The sequence below is a fragment of the Equus quagga genome, chromosome 7 (assembly GCF_021613505.1).
Source record: "Equus quagga isolate Etosha38 chromosome 7, UCLA_HA_Equagga_1.0, whole genome shotgun sequence".
NCBI lineage: Eukaryota > Metazoa > Chordata > Mammalia > Perissodactyla > Equidae > Equus > Equus quagga.
The window spans coordinates 103,920,007-103,934,987 of NC_060273.1; the positions used below are offsets into that span (position 1 = coordinate 103,920,007).

Sequence of the window (14,981 nt, forward strand, 5' to 3'; positions counted from 1 at the left end):
TTATAGCTGTCATACTTGTTTATCCATAATGAAACACTGCTCTGCTCTTCTCACGGTAATCAAAACAATAAAACAAAGCTAAAGAAAGAAAATGTGTCCCCCAAAAGTTGAGATACTATTTTGGGGAGAGACAATTAGAAATACTTTCAAGTACTGAATTCCAGTGACCTCTAATCAGTGAACAGGATAAAATTTATAAGTTCATATAAAATTTAAAGCATATTTAAAATTTTTGCTTTGATTTGTGGGACACAGACTTCACAATTCATAGACATGCATATATTTTAGAAATATTTTGAGATGTCAAGAACAGGGCTTAGTGCCTTTGTTACTTGAAAAATGAAAGGAAACTTTCAATGATGTTTTAGATTACTTAATTTTTAAGATACTTCATTAGAAATTTTTCCAATGAGAAGAAACACTTTTCACTGTAGTGAATACTATACATATATATATACACACACATATATACGTATATATGTATATATGTATATATTTGATATTTATTAGGAGAAAAAACACACAATATGTCTTGAGTGTATCTTTTAACTATAAATCAATTAAAACCCATTGCAATTACTACTGCTTCCACAGAAACAATTCCACAAGATGACATGTAGGAACAGGGTTCTACAGCACAATTCACTTCTATAAAATACTCAACACAAAGAATGATTTATTTTCTCAATACTGTGTCATACATTGGTGAGGTACTGAAATGAAAAGGAAAAACATGAATTCATCCAAAAGAGCATTTACATAAGTTTGAAGAGGAACAAAAGACCACTGGCTAGAGATATAAAATTCATCCAGTAACCATAATTAACAAGGAAAATAAGAATAGTAGACAGTTTAGAAGATGTCAATGGAAATGATTACAGAAAAATATTATATTGTTGCTATAATATGACTAGTAAGGAGAATCATACCAAAAAAGAAAAGTACTTATGAAAATAAAGACAAAAATACACTGTATGCCACAGATGACAAGTTTGAGGCTTGTGTATTAATGTTTTGCAATACTCTGACAGATGTGACTGATTGATCACTGGACTCTTTGTTGCTGATCCTGGAATCTTTCTCAATACACAACACAGAGAGCCACTGCCAGTCACTGAAAGCTGGCACTAAAATCTATTTGTCAAACCTGCTCTCAGTGACATTGTTCAAGATGTTTAATCAGGAACCTTCCCCAGAGGCAAACAGCACAGGATTATGCACAGACTTGTAGGATACGTGGTCAAGCATGGGTTGACTTTCAAAAATTTGTGAATGCGTGAAAATCCTTAAAAAGCAAAATGGGGAAATAGATGGGGAATAAACGGGAAAATAAGATTACAGTAGATAATGATATGATTCGGTGAGTGGGATAAGTTTTTAAAATCTAATTGCCATCTACTATTTAAAATCGTTTCAATTCTGATGAGATAGGCACTTAAAAGATGCAGTCAGCCACTTGCAAGAAAAGCAATCACTACAAAAGCAGCAAGAAATTGAAACAACAATTCTCTTAACCACAAAGCACAAAAAATTAAAGATGTTATTGGTAACTGACAAATTAATAAAAACAGTTTCAATAATGTTTATTTACTATGGCTTAAAGCTATAGATGATCTAATGGTTTGAAAAAAATCTGAGAAAAAGTGAACAACTGCAATAGAGAATTTGATGCCTGAAGTTGCTTTAACACCTGAGAAATCAAAATTATAGATTTTCTCTAAATAAAGGGCAAAACCCTTCATTGCTACTTTTCTGTTTTTTGGGTTTTTTTGGTGAGGAAGATTGGCCCTGAGCTAACATTTTGCTGCCAATCTTCCTCTTTTTGCTTGAGGAAGGCTGTTGCTGAGCTAACATCTATGCCAATCTTCCTCTATTTTGTATGTGGGATGCCGCCACAGCACGGTTTGACAAGCCTGTGTAGGTCTGCACCAGGGATCCAAATCCGTGAACCCTAGGCCACCGAAGTGGAGCACGTGAACTTAACCACTGCACCACCTGGCCGGCCCCTGTATTGTTAATTTTAACAAAGTGTTTTCTTCTAGTGAAATTAGTGATAATGCAATTCTTGTCCAAAATCAAATGCGTTAAGTCTTTAAAAATATCTCTTTTCACAGAAAGTAAAACAAAAAAAAGTGGCTTAGTTTTAGTTCTCAATTTCCAGAAAAATAGTATCCCTATTGAACGTATTTTAAAATACACACAATTGTTGAATCTTACTCAAAAATTAAGCCATAATTTTAGTTTCAGAATAAAAGTGAATACTAAGCAAAATTCTTGGGGGAAATTAAGTCAAAAATATCCATTGAGATTAAATAAATGTATATTTCAGGTTAAAATTTGTTCTGCTGTAAGTATACATTATATAACCCCACCAGAATGTTAAGTCAAAGGCTGTGTAATGAAACACATGAGAGAAAAATACACCTCAACAACCAAACCAGCTTAGATAAAGTCCACAATAGTTCAGTCTGACAATGAACCCTGCTCTGCACTGTTATGTGCTGTTTCCAGCACATGAAAACTGCATTAACTCCCTACTTAATTTTGCTTATATACTCTTAGCCATATTTAGGATCTGACATGAACTATGCAAGAGATCTTAAGTTGTATTGACATTCAGCAGTAAAGAACTTTCAGCTGTGAGCAACTGAAATCACAATCTATGAAGTTTCAAGACCAAGTCACTGGCCTTAATGAAATCAGAGAAAGTTTTCAAAAATCTCCTTTAAAATAACTAGTATGCTAGAATCTTTTACCCTTGGGCAAACTCACTGTCATTTATTTTTCTTTTACTATTACACTTTCCCATGACTTTATAAGTAATTTCTTTGAAAAATGAGAATAGGTAACATATACAGTCTTGTTTGGCTTAAAGACAATAGCTGCTTACATGACTAATTGGTGGTATATCTTATCACTATGCTATTCATGATTATAATAAAACAAATTTTAATTAGTAGGTAAGTCATTGTCTAGTTAACTGTACTTACCTCAGGTGAGATAGAAAACAAATGTTTCTGTTAACTATACAAACTACCAAAGAATGCTTTCACACAAAATATGAAGACCAACAAGAAAATATATGTTTTGTGAAAGACATTTATTGCTGTATTTTAGCAAATAGATCAGTTTTCTAGCATTCTATTAATGAAACTGGAAAATGTTTTTAAAATGTTCTCCTTACCTGTGTATACAGTTTTTACTCTCGAGATAGGACATACCAGAAGCAGCATCTAATGCAAATTTCACTAATTGTTTGAGTTTTATTTCATCCTTCTTCTTTCTCAGAAAGGAGAGGAAATCACCTCCTAGAAGAATTGACAGATGAACAATGAGACAAAATCATGATGAAAGTCACATTTATTACCTATTGGAGATACCTGACAGAACAAAAAGCATTACACATTTGCCCACGCTTTTTGCCCATTTGTTTGAGGTGAGGATAAAGGAAACATGAAAAGAACACTTGTTATTAGAAGCAGATGCCATAAACTGTCCTAGACACAGTTTAAGTACTGTAAGTGATTCACACTGTATATTGCCCAACACACGATAACATTTAAAGTCATATTTTTCCTCCATAACAATTTCTCATCACTCTGCCTGGCTAAAATTTTCTACAAAATTTTAGTGTTTCTAATACAAATAAAAGATCATAATTATCATGAGTTAAACATGTAAATGATATTGAATTTATCAGATTCAGTGATTGCTTTAAAAATTGAGATTATTAACAATACCATCACTGATAGTGGAGCCAGAAAGAGAAAAAAGAGTATGATTTTGATAAAGTTTAGTTGCTGAGCCACATTGGATTTTTTGTGCATCAAATGGATTCCAGTGATGTCTTAGAGAAACTCAAACCAGCATGGTCCAAAAGAAATATAATGAAAGCCACATAGTAATTTTAAATTTACTAGTAGCCACATTTTTAAAAGTAACAACAAAAAGGTGAAATTGATTTTAAAAATATATTTCTTCTTTAGCACAACATATCCAAAGTATTATATCGACATGTATCATTATAAAAAATATATGGGAGATATTTTACATTTTATCATCCTAAGTCTTTAAAACATGACGTTTAGGGGTCAGCCTCGGTGGCCTAGCGGTTAAGTTCAGTGCACTCTGCTTTGGTGGCTCACGTTGGGTTCCTGGGTGTGGACTACACCGCTCTGTTAGTGGCCATGCTGTGCTGGCAGCCCCCATACTAAAAAATAGAAGATTGGCATGGATGTTAGCTCAGGGTGAATCTTCCTCAGCAAAAATAAGTAAATAAATAAATAAACAAAACAAAGTACAATGTTTATTTTACATTAATGGGACATCTCAATTTAGATGCAAAGTTTCATCTGAAATATTTAATCTGTATTTAGATTTCATAAAATTTACAGTTGAAAAAGTAGATTCACATAAGTTGTTCCCAACATGCTTAAAAATTTCCAATAACTGTGAATCATGTATCAATTTTTAAATTTAAATCAGTTAAAATTAAATGAAATTCAAAATTCAGTTTTTTAGAAGCACTAGCCACATTTCAAAAGCTAAAGAGCTCAGGAGCCACATATGGCCAGTGACTACCATATTAAATGGTATAGCTTTAAACTGTGCAGTCATTCTTTTTTTTTAAAGATTGGCACCTGAGCTAACATCTGTTGCCAATCTTTTTTTTTCCCTCCTCCCCAAAGTTCCCCAGTACATAGCTGTAGATTGTAGTTGTAGATCATTCTAGTTGTGCTATGTGGGACGCCACCTCAGCATGGCTTGATGAGTGGTGCCATGTTCACACCCAAGATCTGAACTGGAGAAACCCTGGGTCGCCAAAGCCGAGCACACGAACTTAACCACTGGGCCATGGGGCTGGTCCCTGCGCAGTCATTCTTAATATAGCATTAAAGGCTACAACTTAATTATTTTTCTTTGTTAATGTACAGTATATTGCATGTTTTTTTTAAAGTTAAGGCATATTAGAAAGAATATTCTTTAAAAACAATCATTCCATTTTCTCTATTAGGCCCTCAGATTTTAAGCCAGAATTTTGTAAGAAGGATTAGCATTTTAATTGCTATTTCCTGAACTTTTTTATCGTCTTCACCAGGGAATCTAGGCTTCCTTAAATGGAACAACTCTAGAGGTGAAGACTTAATGGCTTTTTCTTTAAGGGGAGTACCTAGAAAATAAACACCTGCCTAAATCTACTTATAATGTTCTCTTTTTCTAACTTCTCTTATTCATAATCAGGTATTACCCAAATTTAGGTGGGCCATTTACAAAATCAATAAGCTATGTGGTTAAAAATAATCTTAACGGTGTCAGATAATTTACTTTTTTCTGTTCTTTTTAAGAGAATATCAAATATATTAAATTACTAGAAAGATTATTGAAATAGTTTCTATAAAGCTTAACTCAATTTTCTGAACGAAACATAAATGCAACAGTAAACAGCAAAATTAACTACTAATTTCTCAACTTTAATAGGTACAAAAATGCCTATTAAAATGGACTTGAAATCAATATTTAGTTTCAGTTGTTACTTTGACCAATATTCACATATATTAATTCTTTTGCTAGATGTGTGATCGACTGTTTTAGAAAGAGTGCACCCTTCTGGTCTTGAAACCACATTGCATTTTAAGCTGTGGAATAACTTTCAAATGAAAAGATCTTTTCTGAAATTTGATTAAAAGCAGCATATGACATAACTCCAGTATTCTGTGGAATCCTAATATTATTTATTTCCAAAGTTAGCTTATATTCAGCACTCTTCCATCTGTCTCTTGTTCTTTTTAAAATTATTCCTTCATATAATCCTCCTCACACTCCCCCACCCCTGCCTCAGACTACAAACCCTGGGAAGAGAATTGTGCCTCTGTTGTTCAACACTGTATTTTCAGCACCTACCAAAGTGTCTAGCATGTAATAATACCCTAATAAGCATTTCTTGAATGAATGAGTAAACAATGTGTACATATCTCCTTCTTCCTGCAATTTATAAGCTACCCATGAAGACAAGGACTGTTTTCCATTAATTTTAACATTTCTTCCTTAGCCCCTCTCCAATGGTTAGGACTATGCTTTTCAAGAACTTCTTAAATGTTAAAATAATGTTTAGAAAAGGATGACATTACATTTCTTATCAATGGCACCTGATGGATACCATAACTTTCTTCAAATTCCAACAATAAAACTTAGTTCATTTAAGACTCTGAGGTCATCTTGATAGATGCTTCTGTAACACTACTGCCTTACAAACTGCATCATTAAAAAAAAAAAGGATTTGCAAAGAAGTAATCCTTGGTAGATAAGACTGTACAACAACATATACTTAATGTTTTAATAAAAAAAGAAAAGACAACACAAATAGCATTAAAAATTAGCTGAAAAGTGATGCCAAGTCAATAAAGGTAAAGTACTAGAAAGGTAGCTAGATATAGCTATTTCCAAATAACATGACGTAGCCAAAGATGCAGACAAAGGGGTGTTTGACCGTCCTAGTTAATCCCACAAGATTTCTGCCTCAGAGAAATTTCTTGCTTAAAATCACAAAATCATTAAAGTAAATTTTAAATTTATTTCCAATTTATAGTTATTCAAGCCACAGACACTGTGATCTTAAGTAAAGGAACAGAGTTACATGATTCCACAGCCCTAGCCAGATTCTTGCAGAATATTGGAGAGAAGCAAAGCTTTCAGTAAAAATTAAATAACTATGATTCCATAGTGAAAGCCTGAGCCTTGGGCAAGTGTAAGTATTAAGGACCTTGAAACAAGAAGTAAATTCCCCAGAGGATAGATTATGAAACTGAAGCTAGGACACTCAGAAAATAATTCAGACTGGGCCAGAACTATTCCTTTAGGCACGACATTTGACTATTATTAAGTGAAGAACTAGAGACTGACATTAGATGGTGTAGTCTTTAGTATTCACTGTGAAGTTACTGTAGAGGACACCGTCTGTTCCTTTGAACTCATTTTTTGGTTATTTTCATTAAATGCCAAGTTAAAGAGCCTCTCTTAGAATTTATGATATACACAATAATCATATATGCAGCACATATGTCTATATGTATGCATGTATATCTATCTATGTGTGTGTGTATGCACGTAGCACAGAGTGCCCTACCTGACCATTGCAGTAAGGATCTTGGTCTTCAAAGATGGCAAAACAAGATAATAACTCCCTTTTGGTAACTGTCTTAACAAGGCTTATTTCTGTATGGGTATACTACACACTAAACCATGACTAGATTATTTTCTAGAATTCTTTACTTGTGATGAATTTCTGAGACAACACAATCTCTTTTTATAGCCAGCTTCTGGTTTACTAGGGAACTGGCATGATGTGGGGAAAAGAGTGTGGATATTGAAGGCAGACTGACCTAGGTCTGATTAGCTATGTGGCCTTGGATAAGCTGTTTAACCTTTTTTAACTTCTTTAAACACATAGTACACATGGTGCACACAGTACACACCACAAAGGCTGCTACAACTTATTATTGTTGTTGTTGAAGTTATTTGGCATATAAAATGAGGAAGAGTTGTAGTAGGGACTGGTTGTTGCACAACATCTATGTTCCCTCATTCACCTCAATTTCCTTAGGAACTGCCCTTCTCCCATATTGCAGAGTGTTAACCTCTCCCTCAACAATAAGGGTGGTCCTAGATTGGCTTAACCCAAGGAAGTCTGTTCCACTGTCCAAATGACTAGTTCAGAGATAGACACATGGCTTAAGTCAGTCCACTGAGCTACAAGGAGATTCTTAAAGAGTGAAACAAACTTTGTTTTTTGAGAGAAGTACCAGGAAAGAAGCATTTGCTGCAACCGGAAGTGCACAAGACAGCGTGTAGTACCACAAAGACTGGCAGCCTTGGGATGAAGCTATCACCATGGAAAGTAGGAAAGAAAATAGTTTTTGGTGACTGGATCAAACACTGCCTGAAGAGTCACTTCCCTCTAGATTTTTCAGTTAAGTGGATTAATAAAATCTCTACAATTTCTTACATATCTTCTGTACTAGCAACTGAAAGATATCTAATGGATAAAATAGTATCTATATCAGAAGATTATTTTTGAGAATTAAAAAGGTTTATATATATATTGAATGTCTGGAACAATTAGAAAACAACAAATAGAAGTGTTTTATTATTGTCTGCAGCTAATATTCAGTAAGAGGATGGAAGGTTATTATTCTCAACAGCTCCTTCTCAAATACTTCTGACTTCATGCTGTGTAAATTTGATCTTACCTGTTATTTCAGTATTAATAAGACTCTGAGAAACTGATCACATTGAACAAACTTGGAGAGATTATTATGTAAACAAAAATACTAATTTATCAATTTGTCATCAGAGAAAAGGAATCATTAAGCTACACCACTAACGACTTCTTGTCATTGAATCGTGCAGAGATTTTAATTTATCTTCAAACAACTTCAAAGGTTATTAAATTAAGAGATACCAGTCCCGAGTGATATATAAAATGTATAATTCATTACTCTCGTGTTTTAGGACATCAATTTGTGCCTGAGAAGTTTGATTTAGTTGTGTTCACTTAGACATAAAATAATCATCAAAGCTAGTAACTACTAAATTACAGAGAGTTATTTTTGGAGCTCCATTTATGTCATTGTTCAGAGTTCTTATTAAAAAAAAGAAACTTTTGCTCTTTCACCTGTAATAATGAGAGTTATGGCAGTTAGCTAGTCCATCAAAAATAAGGGGAAAAGGGCTAGCCCCATGGCCTAGTAGTTAAGCATGTGTGCTCTGCTTCAGTGTCCTGGGTTTGCAGGTTCAGATCCTGGGTGCAGACCTACCCCACTCATCATCCATGCTGTGGTGGCAACCCATATACAAAATAGAGGAAGACTGGTACAGATGTTAGCTCAGGGCTAATCTTCCTCAAGCAAAAATAGAGGAAGATTGGCAACAGACGTTAGCTCAGGGCTAATCTTCCTCAGCAAAAAAAAAAAGGGAGGGGGAATCTATATGATAATCATAAACAATGAATGCTGATTCAACTGGTACTCCACGAAACACAGAAAAGATTTTATATAATAGGAGATAAGCCAAAACAAGTTCTTGAAGAAGAAAGGATCACTGCAAACACCCAAGCAGAGGAACCTGACTGCTCCATGAAGGGTACACTTAGGAGAGATGGACTGCACATAAAGAGAAATTAGCCAGGAGAAAGCTCTAGCTGTCAATCGAGGTGATGGCGGCTTATACTAAGAACCATCCAAAGAAAGACTAAAACTGGATCTGAAAAGACTCAGTAATAAGCTAGAAATGGGTCAGTTTGTGGAGAAAGATAAGGAATACGAAACAGTGAAAAACTGAACAAGAATACACTGGCTTTCCTGATTCCATTTTCTTCTTTTTAAAGAAGCACTTACTGAACAGCTTCCTGCCTAAGTAACATAGTTCAGCTGGGCCAAATGCAGAGCTGAGTGTGTGGTTTTTGCAGTTTGGGTTAATATATGACATTAGTCTTTTCAGATGAGGTTCCTTAACAGCCATGTTCTGCTAACTCTGCAAAATAGTGGGAACCTTTTGCATTTCTCCTTCACAGATGATCTTTGAGAACATAACTCCACAGCAGCCACGATAACAGTTCTATGAAATTCACAGTTTTTTTTTTAACTTGCTTGTTTGAGAGGCACCAGCCATAATCTTGCCAGACTTATGTGAACTGCCACAACAGACGCCAGAGTCAAATTTCACAAACTCAGAATGTCAGTGCTGTACCAGAAAGTACTTTGGAGATAATCAGCTTTTTCACATTGTGGAAGAGAGACTGAATTTACTTGACTTTTATTTCTAAGGTGGTGATTTTGGTGGAATTATTGAAATTCTAAGGCAAGTGTCTGCAAACTATGGCCTGGAGGCCAAAACCAGTCCAGTGTGGAAAACCATCACACTCATTCCTTTACATAGTGCCTACGGATGCTTTCATGCTACGATGTCAGAGTTACGATAAGAGACTGTATGGCCCCCAAAACTTAAAAATTTTACTGCGTGGCCCTTTATAGGAAAAGTTTGCTGACTCGTGTTTAAAGATACTACGCAGTATTTCATATTTCATATAACTGTAGTCTCTTTCATTTAATGATTTCTATGATTGCTTTGTGTACTTTCAACTAAGATTTTACTTTTCACTGTGTGTTTTTTACACTAGGGCTCAACAGTGCTATTTTTTAATGCTTAAAAAGGAAGCTGGAAAGGTAGATTCGCCAATTATTTTTATGTCCTAAGGTTGATACACATATTTACACATAAAAACATACATAGAGTGAAATCATAAGTCCCCTGCCACCCTCCCCGTCCACAAGCCACTTTTTGCCACTAAGGCAAAGAAGTTCGAATGTCTGTCTCTCTCCTGCTTTCATGCCAAACTACTCACTTTTCTATTTTGTGGCTTATGCCCCTCAAAGCTGCCTTTGACATAAATTGTAGACAAGAATGGACGGGAAAATCAGGTGTATTAGATGTTGCTTCTAAAGTCTCCTGGAATACCCTTCATATACTTAAGATGCTACAATGGCATTTTTTTTAAATAAAAAAAAAATCAATAGAATGCTTATTTGATGCCTCCATGTGCTACAGAAAACCTGCAGAGACAAAATGTGGCATCAATTCAAGCGTCCTCAGATACACTTTTCAAGAGATGTGGGATAAAAAGATATCTAATAGTACATTTAAATTTAATAAGGGAATAATGTTTGTAAAAGTTAAAAATGTTTTTAGAAATTAAATTTATCATAGGCTAGATAATTTAGGGCCAGTAATGTCCTCAAATCAATAATATCAATGACTACTTATTATTTAAAATAATTAGAAATGTATCTTTGTACCTTCATATTTATGCAATTTTGTTGGTTACAGTCAGAATTTAATTCATGCAAAGGTTTTGATCAGAAATACATTCACCAATTATGAAACTTTCTATCAGAATACAAAAACACTACTTTAAAATATACTTTTCAAGAACACATTGCACAAAGAGTGGGGAATGTCAGTATCAAGGAAAAATCAGAATAAACAGGAGCCTCCTTTCTCAACTTTTTAAAAACTGGTGGTAAAAAAATACACCATAAATTTACTCCCTTAGCAATTTTTTTTTTTTGAGGAAGATTAGCCCTGAGCTAACTACTGCCAGTGCTCCTCTTTTTTGCTGAGGAAGCCTGGCCCTGAGCTAACATCCATGCCCATCTTCCTCTACTTTATATGTGGGACGCCTACCACAGCATGGCATGCCAAGCGGTGCCACGTCTGCACCTAGGATCCAAATCGGCGAACCCCAGGCTGCTGAAGCGGAATGTGCGAACTTAACCGCTGAGCCACTGGGCCAGCCCCACCCCTTAACAATTTTAATTGTACAGTATAATACTAACTATATGCACATTATTGTACAATAGATCTCTAGAACTTTTTCATCTTGCATAACTGAAACTCTATATCCACTGAATAACTCCCTATGTCTCCCTCCCTCCAGCCCCTGGCAACCACCATCTACTTTCTGTTTCTATGAATTTGATTACTTTTGATAACTCATATAAGTGAAACTATACAGTATTTGTCTTTTTGTTGTTGACTTATTTCACTTAGCATAATGTCCTCAAGGTTCATCCATGTTGCATCATATGACAGGATTTCCTTCTTTTTTCAGGCTGAAGAACATTCCATTGGATGTATATGGCACATTTTCTTAATCCATTTACCCACTTATGGACATTTAAGTCATTTCTACATCTTGTCTATTGTGAATAATGCTGTAATCAACATGGGTGTGGAAATGTCTCTTCAAGATCCTGTTTTGAGTTCTTTTGGATACATATAAGGAAGTTGAATTGCTGGATCATATTGTAGTTCTATTTTTAATGTTGTGAAGAATCTCCATACTGTTTTCCAAAGTGGCTACACCAATTTACAATCACACCAACACTGCACAAGAGTTCCAAGTTCTCCACATCCTTGCCAACACTTGCTATATTCCACTTTGATTTTGTTTTGTTTTTTGATAGTGGCCATCCTAATGGGTGTCCAGTGATATCTGCTTGTGGTTTTGATTTGCATTTCCCTGATGATTAATGATACTGAGCATCTTTAATATGCTTGTTTGCCATTTGTACACCTTCTTTGCAGAAATTTCTATTCAAGTCCTTTGCCCATTTTTTAATCAAGACTTTTTTTCTTGTTATTGAGTTACAGGAATTCTTCATATATTTTGGATATTACTTCCTTATTTGATATACGGTTTGCAAATTTTTCTCTCATTCTGTAAGCTTCTTTTTCCCTCTGTTGACTGTTTACTTTGCTGTGCAGGAGCTTTTAAGTTTGATGTAGTCCCATTCGTCTATTTTTGCTTTTGTTGCCCCTGGTTTTGGTGTCATATCCAAGAAATCATGGCTCATTCCAATGTCATTAAGCTTTCTATGATTTCTTCTAGGAATTTCATAGTTTCATGTCTTATATTTAGATCTTTAATCCATTTTGAATTAATTTTTGTATATGGTGTAAAATAGGGTCCATCTTCATTACATTGCATGTGGATATCTAGTTTTCCCAATACCATTTGTTGAAGGGACAATCCTTTCCTCATCCCATAGTCTTGGCACCCTTGTTGAAGACCAGTTGACTGTATAGGTTAGGGTTCATTTCTGGGATCTCTATTCTGTTCCGTTGGTCTTTCTGTCTTTATTCCAGTACCATACTGTTTTGATTACTGTAGGTTTGTAATATGTTTTGAAATCACGAAGTGTGAAGCCTCCAATTTTATACTTCTTTCTCAAGATTGGCTATTTGGGGTCCTTTGAGATTCTGTGTGAATTTTAGGATGGTTTTTCCCATTTCAGCAAAAACTGTTATTGGAATTTTGTAGAGAGTACTTTAAATCTGTAGATTGCTTTTGGCAGTGTGGACATTTAAACAATATTGAGTCTTCCAATTCATGAGCAAAGGATGTCTGTCCATTTATTTGTGTGTTGTTTAATTTCTTTTAGCAATGTTTTGTAGTTTTAGCATACAAGTCTTTGACTTCCTGGTTAAGCTTATTCCTAAGTAATTTATTCTTTTTGATGCTATTGTAATTGGGATTTTTTTCTTAATTTCCTTTTAGGATTGTTACATTGTTACTGTATAAAAACACAACTGATTTTTTGAGTACTCATTTTGTACCCAGCAACTTTGCTGAATTTGTTTATTAGTTCTAACAGGTTTTTTTTTGTGTAGAATCTTTCGGATTTTCTACATATAAGATTATGCTACCTGAGAATAAAGAGGATTTTACTTCTTCCTTTCTGATTTGGATGCTTTTCACTTCTTTTTCTTGCCTAATTGCTCTGGCTAAGACTACCAGTACTATGCTGAATAGAAGCGGTAAGAGAGCACACCTTTGTCTTGTTCCTGATCTCAGAGGAAAAGCTTTCAGTTTTTCACCTTTGAGTATGATGTTAGCTGTGGACTTTTCATATATGATCTTTATTCTGTTGAAGTAATTTCCTTCTATTGCTAGTTTGTTGACTGTTTTTTACCATGAAAGGGTGTTGGATTTTGTCAAATGCTTTTTCTGCATCAATTGAGACGATCTTGTGATTTTTGTCCTTTGTTCTGTTAATGTGCTGTATTAACATTTATGGATTTTCATATGTTGCATCATCCTTGTATAACATTTACACATAAATGAGATTATAAATTTCCTGCTACCCTCCCCATCCACAATCCACTGTTTGCTACTAAGGCAAAGTCTGACTATTTCTCTCCCTACTTTCATGTCAAATACTAACTGGGATCCTCATTTATCAGGGATCAAAGTATACAAACTTTTTAATCACTCATCAGAAACCTAAGATAGCCTACAGCAGAATCTCTTCTCACTTTGTGACTCACCATCCTTAACACTTGACTTTTAGGTGAACCATATGTCTCAGTACAAGTATCTTTCCATAGTGGTTTTCATCCACCCGAGGTTATCTTAACTGTCTATAATTCACCTTAAACAGCAGTGGCAGAATCAAGAGGTAGTCTGAAGAGTATTATCTAGAAATAAGCAAATTAGCCTTCTATGTAACTCACTCAATTTTGTAAAGCATTTATTTACCTCAATCATTTATGCATATCTATTTTAAAAATATTAAAAAGTTTAGAACAATAAAGCTGTGACCTACTCAATTTCTGGCTATGGAAAAAAACTACCTAAACTTTTCATCTTTGTACCTTTGTGAGTAGCACATAATTCCTTTCCATTTCTCACCCCCATCACCCCTGTGCTCAGCCATATTACATACATGAAATATGTTTCACCTAAAAAATTTTCTGATGCTACTTAGATGATTACATTAGTACCTAAGAGAGGGAAAGAGCCTTCTTAAATATTTTCCAATAGTGACCACCACAAATGACATTCCATCTTATCTTTTTTAATAATTCAATAATGTAATACCTTCAAAATTCAGACAAAAAACCTACCGTGGAACCAAAAAGCAAAAAGGAAAACTGGATTAGCAACACACAGCCTGGTCCAAACGACAAACCTAGAGATATAATTGTAAGTTCACCTCCGTTTTCAAAAACTAAAAGAATAATGCAAATGGAAATTTGGCAATTCAGAATCTAATGCAGTCTCTAGATCTGTGGCCATGACTCACAAAAAGTAATACATTTTACACTGTGACCCAAAATGCACATATTCCTATGCATATAAAACTGAAGAAATATTAATTAAAAAAGATTTTACTATGTTCAATATACTCTCATGTTTCCTACTCTGATTTTTCAAATACTGGTGAAACCCACTAGAGTGATTTTATAAGCTACTCAAAGATCATGACCCAAGTACTGAAAAACACTGTTATAATTATTTATACAATTAGATTTTGAAATATATAGGGATGGTCCCAGGGACAGAAACTCATAAGGCCACAGTTCTTTTATTCTGTAAAACCATGGAGGTCTGATAAAATCTGATAAAAGTATGGATCGCATCC

The 14,981-nt window shown here is 34.6% G+C and overlaps 1 protein-coding gene across 2 annotated transcripts in view; it reads right to left on the reverse strand.

Annotated features, from left to right (window-relative positions):
• Positions 1–14,981, reverse strand: part of FER (FER tyrosine kinase) — a 442,177-nt gene that overhangs the window by 104,976 nt on the left and 322,220 nt on the right. For both annotated transcript variants that reach the window (XM_046666723.1, XM_046666724.1), the window contains one exon: positions 3,185–3,308. In XM_046666723.1, the coding sequence (XP_046522679.1) occupies positions 3,185–3,308 (124 nt within the window). The remainder of the gene's footprint in view (positions 1–3,184; positions 3,309–14,981) is intronic.